At 37.0% G+C, this 13,737-nt stretch overlaps 1 protein-coding gene across 1 annotated transcript in view; it reads right to left on the reverse strand.

Annotated features, from left to right (window-relative positions):
- Positions 1–711: 711 nt before the first annotated feature.
- LOC146004642 (high mobility group protein 20A) overlaps positions 712–13,737 on the reverse strand; it is a 30,895-nt gene continuing 17,869 nt past the window's right edge. The window contains exon 5 of the mRNA XM_083143544.1: positions 712–1,043. Within this exon, the coding sequence (XP_082999670.1) occupies positions 945–1,043 (99 nt within the window). The 3' untranslated portion in view covers positions 712–944. The remainder of the gene's footprint in view (positions 1,044–13,737) is intronic.

The raw sequence follows: 13,737 nt of genomic DNA on the forward strand, positions 1-13,737 counted from the left end.
AAAACATGTTAAGTGATATTTTGGTCATTACTGAGTTACAAAGTAAAAAGAGCCATCCTTCACTTTTCATGTGTAATTTTCCACGTCATGGAATTTGCATTGGACTCATTGAACCCTTCTGAAATTGGTAAACACAACACGAAAACAAATTTCTACAGTACAGCTTTTAATACCCTTTCTCCTTAATGAACTTAATAATAACCAAAGTGTCACTTACCATGTTTTACTCCAGAGCCTTTCAATTGTTAAGCATGATAAGAAATAAATGTTTGCCAGTCATTTTGACATGGGGAACGCATGGCCATGAAATTAGGCATGTGGCAAAAGTTCACGCTGTTGCCACGTCGGAGCACAACTCCTTGTGTTTGTAGGTTTAAGAAAATGAAAGATTTCGTTGTAGAGTTGGTCTTTGTAATCCGTGTGATACAAACTGACAACTCTGTATCGACTGGGACTCGAAAGTGGCCCACAGAGAAGTCAGTTTGATGCTTGAACTAGGCAACGCAGCCCAGTTGACGTTGCCACACAGTCCACGGGAACCAGCAACTTATGCCCTGCTCTCGCTTTTCTTTTCCCGTATGTGGCACCAGCACAATTCTGCCCAGCCATCTATTTTCATCTTCATTACTTTGAAGTCCAAGGACTTGGTAAATTAATACAAACTTAACCTCTTAGAAAACAAATGCTACGCAATGAAATTAAGAAGCAATCTTTACTTGGTATATTTTTATTTACCTAAAACACAAACTTATAAAGCTTAATTCACTTCCATTCAATCAATTGACAACACACACATTCCTTAGCATACAAAAAAGGAAAAGAACTGATCTTGTCTGCCCAACATATTTGTTAGCATTGGCTGATCCTGCAGATACGTTTGTGTGTTCAACCTGCAACAATACATTGTTCCCAATGAACATTAAAGTTCTAAACTCCTACGACCATCATCCTGTAGAGTCATCTATGAAAGTCTTTGCTCGACTGTACAGTTGCATTTCAGCTGTATACCTCTTCTTGTGCTTCTGATAGATGTCATAGTAGATCTAGAAGCAAGAATGGTACATTTTAAACTTTGTTTAGCCATAAACAATACAGTTATGTTACAGACTGTCTGCAAAATTTTTCAATTGTGTGCATTAAATCACTCCCATAGCAATGATATCCTTACAGAAATTCAGTGTGGGAATAAAGCTACTTGCTTGGGGGTGCCCACTCAGTGACTTATTTGTGATTTCATTTTGGGGGGTAGGTTTTTCTTTAGGTATGCAATTTTGTATATGTTATACCAGTTTCTACTATTGCCTGCCGGCCCCCGTGGCAGAGTGGTTAGCACATTGCACTACGATGTCCACGGATCCCGGGTTCGAATCCCAGCCTGGGCATGGATGTTTGTCAGTGTCCATTCATCAATTTCATCATATCATCACTCATCCCCATCTTCGCAAATTAGCCAAAAGTGGCACAAGAAGCGAAGTAAAATAAAGCAAGTCAATCAATCAATCTACTATTGCCTTCCAGTTCTAACTACCAAGGGCATTAAATCTTCTTATAACATTTAGACATAATTTAGAAACAGTATAGTTACATTCTAATGAAACTTGAACCCATACATAAAAGGAGCTATTCAACTACGAGGGTCACTATTTATATTTTGAGCCTAACAATGAAAAAACAGGAATTTGGCATTGAAAACTGCTTTATTGTTTTTCGAAGTATTCTCCTTTATGGTCAATACACTTTTGCATTCGTTCGAACCATTTGTCAAAGCAGTTTTTCCAATCTTCTTGAGACACCTCCATAATATGGTTTTTGAACGCATCAATGGCAAATCAGGACTGTACGACGGATGACCCATCAATTCGATTTTTTGACTGTTCATAAAGTTGGTTGTTAGACAAGATGTGTGACCGCTGGCATTGTCTTGATGAAGAATGATCCAACAGCATTTGTTTGTTTTCCGTATTTGACCGAAGACCTCTGGCAAACAAATTGTTGTGTACCATTCAGAGTTGACCGTTCTACGTTCCTCTAAAGACACAGTTGCCACATGACCAGTTTTCCCGAAAAAACAGGCGACCATTCGTTTCGATGTGCTTCGAGCGCGAACAACTTTTGTTGGATTGGGTTCATCTTGAAACACCCATACGGTCGACTGCTGTTTACGTTCCAGCTCATATGCATATATCCATGATTCGTCACCTGTTACAATCTTATATACGTCTTTTGAAGCACGACGATTGTATTTATTGAGCATTTGTTTGCACCAATTGACGCGAGCGTCTTTTTGAGTTTTTGTCAAATTGTGTGGGATCCAACGAGAACATACCTTTCTCACAGCTAAATGATCATGTAATATTTTATATATGCTGGTGGAACTAATGCCTATGGTTGCCTCAATCTCACAGTATGTCACATGACGATCTTGCAGTATTAGGTTTTGCACGGCATCAATGTTTTCTTGAACAACAACTGATTTTGGACGACCTTCGCGAATCTCGTCGGTGAGCGAATGGCGGCCACGATTAAATTCGTTATACCAGCGTTTCACAGTGGCAAAGGATGGGGCTTCATCGCCAAATGTGGAAGTAAGTTGATCGATGCACTCTTGTCTTGATAATCCACGTCGAAAATCATAAAAAATCATCCCACGAAAATGTTCACGAGTTAATTCCATTTTATTGTTGTCGCCCAATCTCCAAGGCAACATAAACAACACAAATGAAGCTATTGACAAAACATTTGAAGTACGTTATGGTCAATAATGCCAGACGATTCCGTGCAAACGTCAAATCGCACATAACTTCAATAAGTGTTGCCAAGGCTCAAAATATAAATAGTGACCCTCGTAGTAACACCGAGAAAACTCGACCAAATATCTATTGAATGCTCAATAGAGAGAGAAACATGATCTAACTCCAACGAATAAAGCTGACAAAATCAATTCTACTTGTCGTGGCGGTAGGGTTTCATAGAGTTTTCATGATGGACAGAGCAACTTTACTCTGAGAGCTTTTGTAAAAACAGAACTTCAGATATGAAGTAGGATGCAATTGTTTTAACCCTTAACCAGGGAAGCTATTTTTGTAACGTGTTCGGGCAATCAGTGTCTTCTAATGCAAGATTTTTATGTTTCATCGCTGTGGAAACAAGCGAGTGACATGATGTTTAATCTAATCATCATTGTTATGTCTATAATTCTTATATTCATCATCATCATCATCATTATTGTAATTGCATGTTGTATTTTTTGCAGCATAGTATATGAAACATGTTAGGCCGGAAGGTTGTGTAAGGAAATAGTTTTATTTGCTCATATATTTTTCATTTTTTCTATTTTAGCATTAATAATATTTTTATGTGATGTCTTATTCATACTTTATTTTTTATTAAACATTTGTTAATACATGTTCAAGTAGACTTCTTTACATATAAATTGTTCACTGTGTCCGACAGACTGCTTGCCCGTTCACGTGAGTGAAATGGAAAATATTTTTTTACGCCTGACCTTCTTTATCAAACAAAGTCAAATATTGTGAAATGAGAAAAAAAAGAGAAACAAACGAAGTCAAAAATATCATGTTTGCAGGAAGTATCGTTTGGAGTATGTGACAAAAAATATAAGCAACAGACACTGGTTGCCCGGTTAAGGGTTAAAGGTTAATTGTTTTCCTCAATGATTTTGCAGTTGTGTTTCCTCCATAGTAACGAAATGTTATACTTTCAATTCAATTTTCTTTGGTGGGGATAAAAACATCGTTGGCAGGGATTAAAAAAAATCTTCTCCCGGGGATAAAAGTTTTTTCTTCCTTTTGGGGGGGGGGGGATCCTCAGCATCCCTCATGTTAATTTGCACACTGCAGAAATATCTCCACCTTTCTTCAGAACAATTCAGAAGATACACATATTCTTCACCTCTATCAAAAATGGAGGATGAAGATATTTGTGCATGCTGTTGGAATATCCCAAAAGAAGTACAGGGAGTTCACATTTAATGTTCTCTTACTATTGTTAATAACAGAAATAAAGTTATAATCACAGTAAAAACTGCATAACATCGAAAAAAGTTTAGTGTATAATAGAGAAACCAGGTTATATTTGTATATTCCACCATTTAATCCAAAGAATAAATGGATACGCAGCTTCCAAAACTTATAGTTTTCTTTGTAAGAGGCCAAAGAGTATAAACTTTATGAGCAAAATTTACCACTAACTGTTAAAAGCCTTTTTTGAACGATTGTGTAAAAGTTAATAATAAAATTCAATAACTACGATTTTCAGGACACTAACTGTACAAAATATAAGATAAATAATAGACAATAATTGTGTTAGATATTCACTGATACGGTGGATCGAGAGCAAAGTCTCTCCATTTATATAATAATAACAATAAATTTGAATTGAAATTGGTATATTTTTAATAACTTATAATAGTTATTATTGCAAAATAACAATAATTATTATTTGTACTAATCAAGTTTTATCTATGGCCTGACTCCCTCTACAAATATTTCTGGTGATGCCTATACTCATGTAGGATGAGCCCCCAAGAAATAAAATTCTGGCTACGGTCCTGGACACACTACATCTGACAGAATATGATAATCTTCTTAACATACAGTGTTAACCCTTACATGTAGAACTCTTTTCTGTGAAATTAGCCTCAGCCACGAGGTTGTTATAAGCATAAAATTTGAAATTATGTAACTCTAAATAAAATTATTTTCTTAGAAACTAGAGTTGCAAAAAAGCTGGCTTGAATGGATGGTTTTTGTCCGATAAAAGGCCAGCTTTTATTGGAAAAACCCGGAAAGTTTGGTTTTTTTACCAATTACAGCTAACCTATTAGAAGTTACTGTTATGAGTTTACAGATTTGTAGTGACATGTTTTACAACTAGCTAGAAAAATTTACATGCTCAAGCATGTAGCAGCCAAGAGACAGTGGACACATATTGCATAGTGATTCAGATGCAATTTTAATCCTAGCTTGCAGTCCCACCACCTCAATTTTTTAGATTTTTCAACTGTTTGAAAATAAATTACATGGTCCCCTAGTGTTCACAATAATTCTTTATTACTTTTGTTCATAAAAACATAAATGTAATGTAATTAGAAGGCCAAATGCACTTGGTGAGCGTATCAGGTGCCATCTATAAATGTGTCTCATTCGAGACATTCATGCTGGTGACAGTGTACAATTAGTTGGTAATGATGGTAGTTATTGTAATTATTATAATTAATAAATAACTCCACATATATAATCAGCAAAGAAAGCAGTTATTCAATAATAAAATGGTTTCTTGAATTTTAGTGATAAAAGAAGAGTGGGCCTGAGATAGGGTTACCAGATCACAGTAATGGAAATGTAGGACATAATGGCCCAAAATGTAGGACTTTAATTCAAAATGTAGGATGCAAAACACTTGCAACAAATAATACACATTTCTAGAATGAGTTAGAAGGTAATTTAAAATTGGCACTTTTCAGTTTTTAAAAATATGATTTCTTAATGAATTCTTAAATGCAAAATTCCCAAACTTGTAATCAAAACTAAACAATACACTTCTAAAAATTTCAGGTTTAGTCCAAATATATTTCTGAGAGACTGATAAACAGTCAAACTCTTTGAAAATATATTGAACCAGTACCAAACGTTGTACAGACTTTATGAGAAAAATATTTCTCTCGTTGTGATGATTGCAATGAAAGTACTCTCAACATTTACATCATGGCTTGGCAATTACCGTAACTTGAAATGGTTACATCATGGTTTGGCAAAATGTGGCTGCCTAAAACTCGACATCGAACCTTCCGCCACACGGTATGCCGGACGCTCCTGATACCAAAGTGCCAGCCCGAAGCGGATAACCGCGATGGAGCTAGGGTGCAGGTTCCTCCGCATCTATACATTCTGCGGATGACCGACCCTGACTTGAGGTCGATATTTTCCATCTGATTCATCCTCGAGTCAGGACTCGACATATATCATGGCATATACACTCTGTAAAAAAAAATTAGCATCACTGTATTCTTGTTACGGATGTTGAAAATTTTGAGTTTCGCATGCATGCATCTTTCCTGCACAACTTGAAATCAATTGATTGAAGCATTGGTCTGGTATCACTGCGTAGTGTGGTGTTATTGTTTTGTTGATTTAGAGTTTGGAGTGTCCGCTAGAGGGTGTTGCAATCAGTTACTGCTGCAAGGCTTTGTAATCAATTGTCAGGAATCTGTAAAACGATTGGTAGTAGTGCAACTTTTGATGTGTTTTATGTTGAAAACTACATGTTCACTATTGACAGTTTGGATACATTATCATGTTTGTGAAGTGTTCTGGTGGTGTGTAGTGTATTTGAGCATGTTTTCTCGAAAAAAAATGGGCAGAAAATGTGACATTTCACCACGTAAGCAAGGAATGGTTCTTGCTTTGCATATGGATGGTCATTCCCAGAGAGAAATTGGTCGACAACTTCAAATGCATCAATCCACAATTAGCTGATGCCTGCAAAAGCAACAAGAACATGGAAAATCATCACTGAGAAGTCACTGTGGCAGAAAGAAAAAGACATCACCTCGACTCGATCGTGTGATAAAGGGCATGGCACTGAAGAACAGAGGAATGAGTTCACGCCAAATTGCACATAAACTTTGAAATGAGGTAGGAATCAATGTTACTCATGCTACTGTAGTATCCCAACTAAAGAAACAGGGTGTTTCTAGACACGTCCCACGTAAAAAACCCAGACTAACTGACGCACATGCAAAAGCTAGACGTCAGTTTGTCACACGTTATGGCGCATGGAATCATACAGATTGGGAACATGTGATATTTTCTGATGAAAAACGATTTAAAATGCTGGGGAATGACAGCTCAGTTAAACTGTGGATGCGGAAGGGAGAAGAACTTGCAAAATCTTGTATTTTAGAAACTCAAAAGTTTTGTGGCAGTGTTATGATTTGGGCATGTTTCTCTGCAAAAGGGATTGGCAGGATGCATATTTGCACAGGTGCCGTTAAGGCTGATCAATAACTGGAAATCCTGAATCGGAAAGTTCTACAAACTGAAGGAGATAATTTTTCTGGACAGAATTTGGACTACTATACGATAATGTAACCTCTCACCGTGCTCAGGTGGTGAATAACTGGTTTCATGATACGAATATTGAAAGATTTTGGTGGCCACCCAACTCTCCACACATGAATCCTATAGAAAACCTGTGGGCTATGATGTGCAAAAAACTTGGTAATCAGACGTACATGTCAAAAGAGGAACTTATGGCAGCAATTGTACATGTTTGGAATGAAATCGAGGTCGAATATTGTCAAAATCTCATTCATAGCATGCCTCGAAGGTTGGAAGCACTTAGGAAGGTCAGGGGTGGCCACACTAAGTACTAGTCAATATATTTACTTACTATCATTACAAATTAACATATCATGATGCATTTAAAACCTTTGTTCCATCTTTTTACTTGTAAAAATTGTCTTTGTGCGAAAACGTTCCACAAGCTATATTTGCAATAATTTAGTTATTAGTTCTGTCAGGTGGATTATGTACGTAACTATGACTTAAATAATAATAATATATTGTACAGATATAGTGTTTTATATAATTGTTAGGAAAACAAATCGACAAGTCGAATTAAATCAATAAAACTACTGATAATTCACGAGCGAAATGCTGATGACCAAAAATAATGAAGTGATGCTAATTTTTTTTTACAGAGTGTATAAAAAAAAATATTCCTCCATTAATGGTAACAAAATAAAACCTTTAAGCCCTATGTATTTTCAAAATCAATTGTGGCAAGGACATACTAATACAAAACTAGACCAATTAACAACATTTTGGGGTGGGGTTAATTTAAAACTGGTTATAGAAACTATTCTTTCAATTTTCATTTACTTCCAGGTAAAATAAATGAAAATCCAAGCACCTCTACTAGGTCTCATCGCATTTCCGAAGAAATGGATGAGAGGCCGAAGCACTCCACCACGTGTCATTCTACAGAATGATGGGATCAGAACCAGTCACTTTCACAATTAATCAATGGGTGATGTAACTTATTCATCCTTCATCCTCGATGATGAGAGCATTCGTCATTAACATGACATGAAGCCTTCCATGAGGACTGAGTACAAGGTGCAGTACGAGCAGGTGGTGGGTCGATGATGTTCTGGGAGTGTTTCACATACATGGAATTGGGTCCTTTTGTTGAAGTCACTATTCACTTAAATCAGCACGGCTACATTCAACTTCTGGACGAACAGGTGTTGCCGTTTGTTCAGCATCTCACCGATAATCCAACTCCGGACAAACCAATTTTTCAGGATGACATCTGTCGTGGGCGAAAACTGTCACTACATGGTACGACGAGCATGTAGAGGAGCTCTCCCATCTTCCCTGCTCAGCATATTCCCCAGATCTCAATACTATTGAGAATCTGTGGGACCACTTGGAACCACGGGTCAAGCAGAGAAATAGACATCCATGGAACGTCACCGAACTTTGTGACCCGTTGATGACTGAGTGGTTTGCAGTCGACGTAACTTACATCCACAGACTTGTTAAGAGTCCATGCCATGGTGAATTGCTGGTCATTCGCTCCAAGGGAGGGCCAATCAACCATTAGGATCCTTTTGGGGTCTAATTCTTTGTCTGGTGTGCTTATATTATTATATTTTGGCACATTTTCTTGTCCAATTTACACACAGTGGAACCTTGATATTACGTTTCAAAATTTTATATTTTACCTGCTTCATACATTCCTGGTCCCAATAAAGCAATACATTAGAGTGGAACCTTGATAACTCGAACTTGAAGGGAAAAAGAAAACTATCGAGGTATCAAGGATTTTGACTTACCAAGGTTCGAGAGCCAAAATCGCTGACTTCGAGTTACAGAGGTCTAAAGTTTCACCGACATCATAACCTGCAACTTTTATGTACGTTACATATGTATCAACACTTCTACAATGCACACTAAGCGCATTAACAATGATGGTTACATACACAGCAGGGTGGGGGAGTTCAAGTCTCGACACGATTGTTGATTACCTGACATTGTACGTACGCACCCCACACTTTCACTTATTGAGGTCCGTGCGACTAAAACTTCGAGTTATAGAGGTGATTAGAACTAAACTTCGACTCATAGAGGTTTTCTATAGTCTACCTTCGAGTTATTGAGCTCGAACGGCATCCCATAATCTGTACAAAAATTCAACTTATCAAGATTTTATTCGAGTTGTTGAGGTAAAATTAGTATTGAGTGTTATGGACAATTCAAGGGGATTAGAAAAAATTCGACTTATCAAGGAATTCGAGATGGTCAGGTTCGAGTTATCAAGGGTCCACTGTATTCCTGTCTCATATTATGTTATACTGAAAAATGTAAAAAACGAGGCTTCACCTTATTGAAAAGTTATCATAGTATTGGTCGTCCAGGTTGCCAATTTAATAAAAATAGCTACTATAAATGCCACTGGCATACAAGTTGGCAAAAAAAGAACAGTTTATTTTAAAAAGTGCACTGTATACTTACTTTTCACTACAAATTATAACTTTGTATAAATTGTGGGCACTTGGGACATTCAGTTTACCATATTACATGTTCAATATGACAGACTGATCTCATTGCTGCCATATAATAAGCAATACGTGCATAAGAAACAGTGCTAACTGTTGTGAAAGATCGCAAATAACATCGAATTAATTTTCACTTACCACATCAAAAATAATCCTAGCAGCGAAAGAAAAAAAAAGATACAACAGTTGTAAATGTATGCAGAAGTGCTCATGCCAGTTAACATTTTTTTGAAAATTTACATAAAAAAAATAAACTGGGACTTTACTTTTCAAAGTCTGTTTCCTGGTTACATGTCAAAATTGCAATTTGTTTTAATGTTTCCTGTTCTTATAATGTTGTTCCACATAAATGGTGCCAATTACAAAATAAGACAAAAGCTGCACAACATACTGACTAAACATGTGAACCATGTACCTTGATGTTTTTGGTTCGAGAAAGTTCTATGAGGTACGACAAAACATCTCCTTGATCAAATTAAGCATATTAAGTGTTTTATGAAGAGCAAACAGCAGCCAGCTTCTGGCAGGGCTGGACTGGGTCCGCCAAGAGAGCGGTGGCAATTTTCCTCAACAGGGTGCCGATTGTGAGCAATCAGGGGGACAAAGGTGCTGAATGTGTATTTTTGGAAAGGCACTGAGAGGGTGCATTGGGATTTTGCCTCGTGTCCCAGTTCGGCCCTGGCTTCTGGTGGTGAGGGTAGCAAGGAAAGCTCACAGAAATAACAGTCACATTTGAGTGTGTCTTGTTCGTGTACCATGTAAAGGTAGTGTGGCCAAGGGTTCAGGTTGTCTCATGATTATGGAATGGATTTCTAGTTCCATACCTATTTTTTTGCTACGTCCTAGATTGATTGATTTGGTGTTTAAGTCCACTTTATGCACAGTAAGGCTAATTGGGACTGGACCTACAGTTTAAAGTGGGATCCGAACCACTTGTGACTCCGAGTATCGAACCCGGTACTCCTTGATTACAAGGCGACAATGTTACCACTACACCATCGGGGAGGCCCTCCACGTCCTAGATGTAGGGGAGGGGCAGAGTAGAGCATGCTTCCTTATGGTCCGAGTTGAATGGATTGAGGGGAACGTGCGCAAAGGATTTTAGCCAAATGTTCTTTTGTTTGTGCTCGCTCTATAGTCATCATATTATCAGTGCTTAATACCACTGTAATCTGTTCTCGCTACTCACATTGTAGAAATTGGAATGTGGCATGTTAGTCAGTAGTTTATTGGCACTAATTTTATACCAATCCAATATTTCTATAAATAGCCTGTAATTTTTTTCCTCAGATAGGGACTGGATGTGCAGTTTAAAGCTGGATCTGATCTACTATGCCATGTGTTTCCACCAGGAATCTAATATGGGGCTTTTTAATTACAAAACAATAGTGTTAGCCAGCAAGTTATCCGGGAGACCCTAGCAATTTTATTCCAGATCTTTTGAATATTGGTATTAGTAAATTTAATATTGATAAAATGACTTCCATCCCAATAAATTTAAGGCATTAAATTGAAAATAATTCATTACAGATAAGTTAAAAATAAGCAGCTCTAAAATACTAATTAGCAAAGTTAAAAAAAAAAGTACCCTTAAGAAAATAGTGGTGTCCAACTGTCTGTCCATTTGCATGCTGGTGTCAACTGTTGGTATATCATAACTATAAGGATAAACTTTGATGGACTGATAAGACTCTAGATAAATTAACTCCATCGGTCTATCTGTCTCACTGTGAGAGACAACAATTAATCAAATGTGACTTGTTGATTCTTCAAAACGTATGAAACACTAAAATGCTATAAGGTTGAAGATGAAACACATGCTGATTTAATGCAACATAAATTATTTCAATTGGTTCATCTATCTGAATATGGTGATCATACAATTGATAGATTTTTAATGATGGTATAACAGGGTGTCCCAAAATAACAAATCCAAAATTCTTGACTTTTCTTGGTCTTGTTTTAATTTTTCTTTATCTTTAATTATTCAACACCTACTCAGATAAAGTTGGAAATTTATAATTAAGAAAATAAATATTTGCTTAATGAAAAACCTCTACCAAAAGGCCAGTTACGATGAAATCTGAAGCTGTATTTCAGTGGCGTCGCGTGCAGTTTGCATACGTGTGTTCACAATAACGTTTTTGAACTGAATGGAGATTTACTCCTCTCCCTTGTAATTTCATATTCAATTGAAAAAGTGAGAATAACAGTTCAGTTTATTTGCAACAATTTCCCTCCAAAATCACGCTATATTTGAAGTAAGACAAGAAGGACATAGGGGAAATTGTCCTCTCCCCCTTAAAATCCACCAGGTTTAGCGAATTCTCGTTAAAGTTTGCAACTATGTAGCACAGACTTTTTTCAAGTCCCCCTATACATGCCTTGTATATACTGCACTCTGGTGCAGAATGTAAGAAGTATTGTCGCTTGTATCAGTGTTCGCACAGCGAAGTGAACATCTTCGGGGTATAGTGGCCAACAGCCTCTTAGCTGTCAGCTCTATGCAACACGCACAGCAATTGTGTTCAACGCCCTCCGTGGACCACCGTGGGAGTCAGTGTTACCAACTATCTAAAAAGTTATCAGACGTGAAAGATGTCGTGTCAGAGTAAATTGTGCATACACTCATACATCAAACATAGTATTTTTTCGAATAAATATACCGTACGTATGTGTGTTTGTGCATTTCATATGTACGTAATTTAAGACATATACATGAGTGTTCATGTGCTCATGTGAACATTATCAGGTGACGTGCCTGCTGTATTTAACAAGAGAATTAGATTTGCTTTATCTATTCATGCACCCTGGACTATATTTGGTAGATTAGTGCGGTTCTGGCATCTGGACTAACAGCCAGTATAATATTACGTGGAGCTCGTGTTGTTCCTACATATTTGTGATTTTCCTTTCATCCATCTTATCTTATCACCAATCATCCTCATCTTCACGATTAGTCAAAGGGGGCAGAAAAGTGAAGTAAAATAAACTAAATCAATTAGTCATTGTTAGGGACATTGAATTTTCGCGATGCTCGAAATCGCGTAATGTGAAAAAAAGATGCAATTTTGAACATTCTGGACATAACTACACCCCCAATGATGAAATATGCATGAGTTTTATTCGCGAATTAATGCAAAATGTGTGCTTTTCCACAAAATGAATGCTTTTTCGCGAAATAATCGTGAAATATCATCAAATTAAGTAGAAAACACGCAAAAACCGGTAATCGAGGTTGTGTGCACAAACTGTCGATTTGTAACGAAACGTTTGCCTAAAGTTTCCTACCACTTGCAGCTGAAGAATGTTTTATCTTCGATCACATCAGGAAGATGCTGCAAATTGGGATTTCCCATGCACATAATCTCAGTTCAAAAACTTCGCTCAACTGTCAAGCTGCTTCCTTTCTTATCCCAAATATCTATTAAACTTCCAGTTTCATTGAACTTACTAGGTGTAGCAGCGATAAGATTAGTCTGTTTTTCTTTTTCCACCGCTGATATATACCGCTGATCTAACATGTTATTTTCTGCTCTCCTCAGTTTTTATTTACCATAAATTTGTCTCTGCAGTCATTGTGATGGTGAAAATTATTGACTACAAATATATTTTCTTGACTTTTATTGACTTCTTGACCTACTTGCTGATTTCTTTCATGATTTTATTGACTGGTAGAAACCCTCTGTAACGATGAAACCATCCTAGCTCTAAAGATACATCTTGTAAAATGAAAGAACTTCACACAACTGCAAATTAATACAATATCACTTCCTTCACTCTTTCTATTAATTTAGCAGATTCCTTTTGTATTCAAGTTGCTGACGCATACCTGCACGGCAAGAGGAGAAACCTAGGAGTCACATATGCAATGCATAAACAAACGGCACTCTACATGACCCATCTGAGCACAGACATAAATGCCACCGTGCTGGGTCTTTCCTCACATGTTGGGTGGTTGATATTTATATTAATGGCATATCAGCATATAGGATAAATTTGCCTGTCTCACAATACGGGGATAAGCCACTTAACTAAAACAAAACTGAGAACAGGGGCCCTAACAAGAAGATAAAATATTTCTGTTAAAAACTTTCTCACTCAATTTTTGAAACTAATTCAGACATAGATCCTTTAACTAGAACAAAAAC

The sequence above is a fragment of the Lepisma saccharinum genome, chromosome 22 (genome assembly GCF_977018435.1).
Source record: "Lepisma saccharinum chromosome 22, izLepSacc3.1, whole genome shotgun sequence".
Classification (NCBI taxonomy): domain Eukaryota; kingdom Metazoa; phylum Arthropoda; class Insecta; order Zygentoma; family Lepismatidae; genus Lepisma; species Lepisma saccharinum.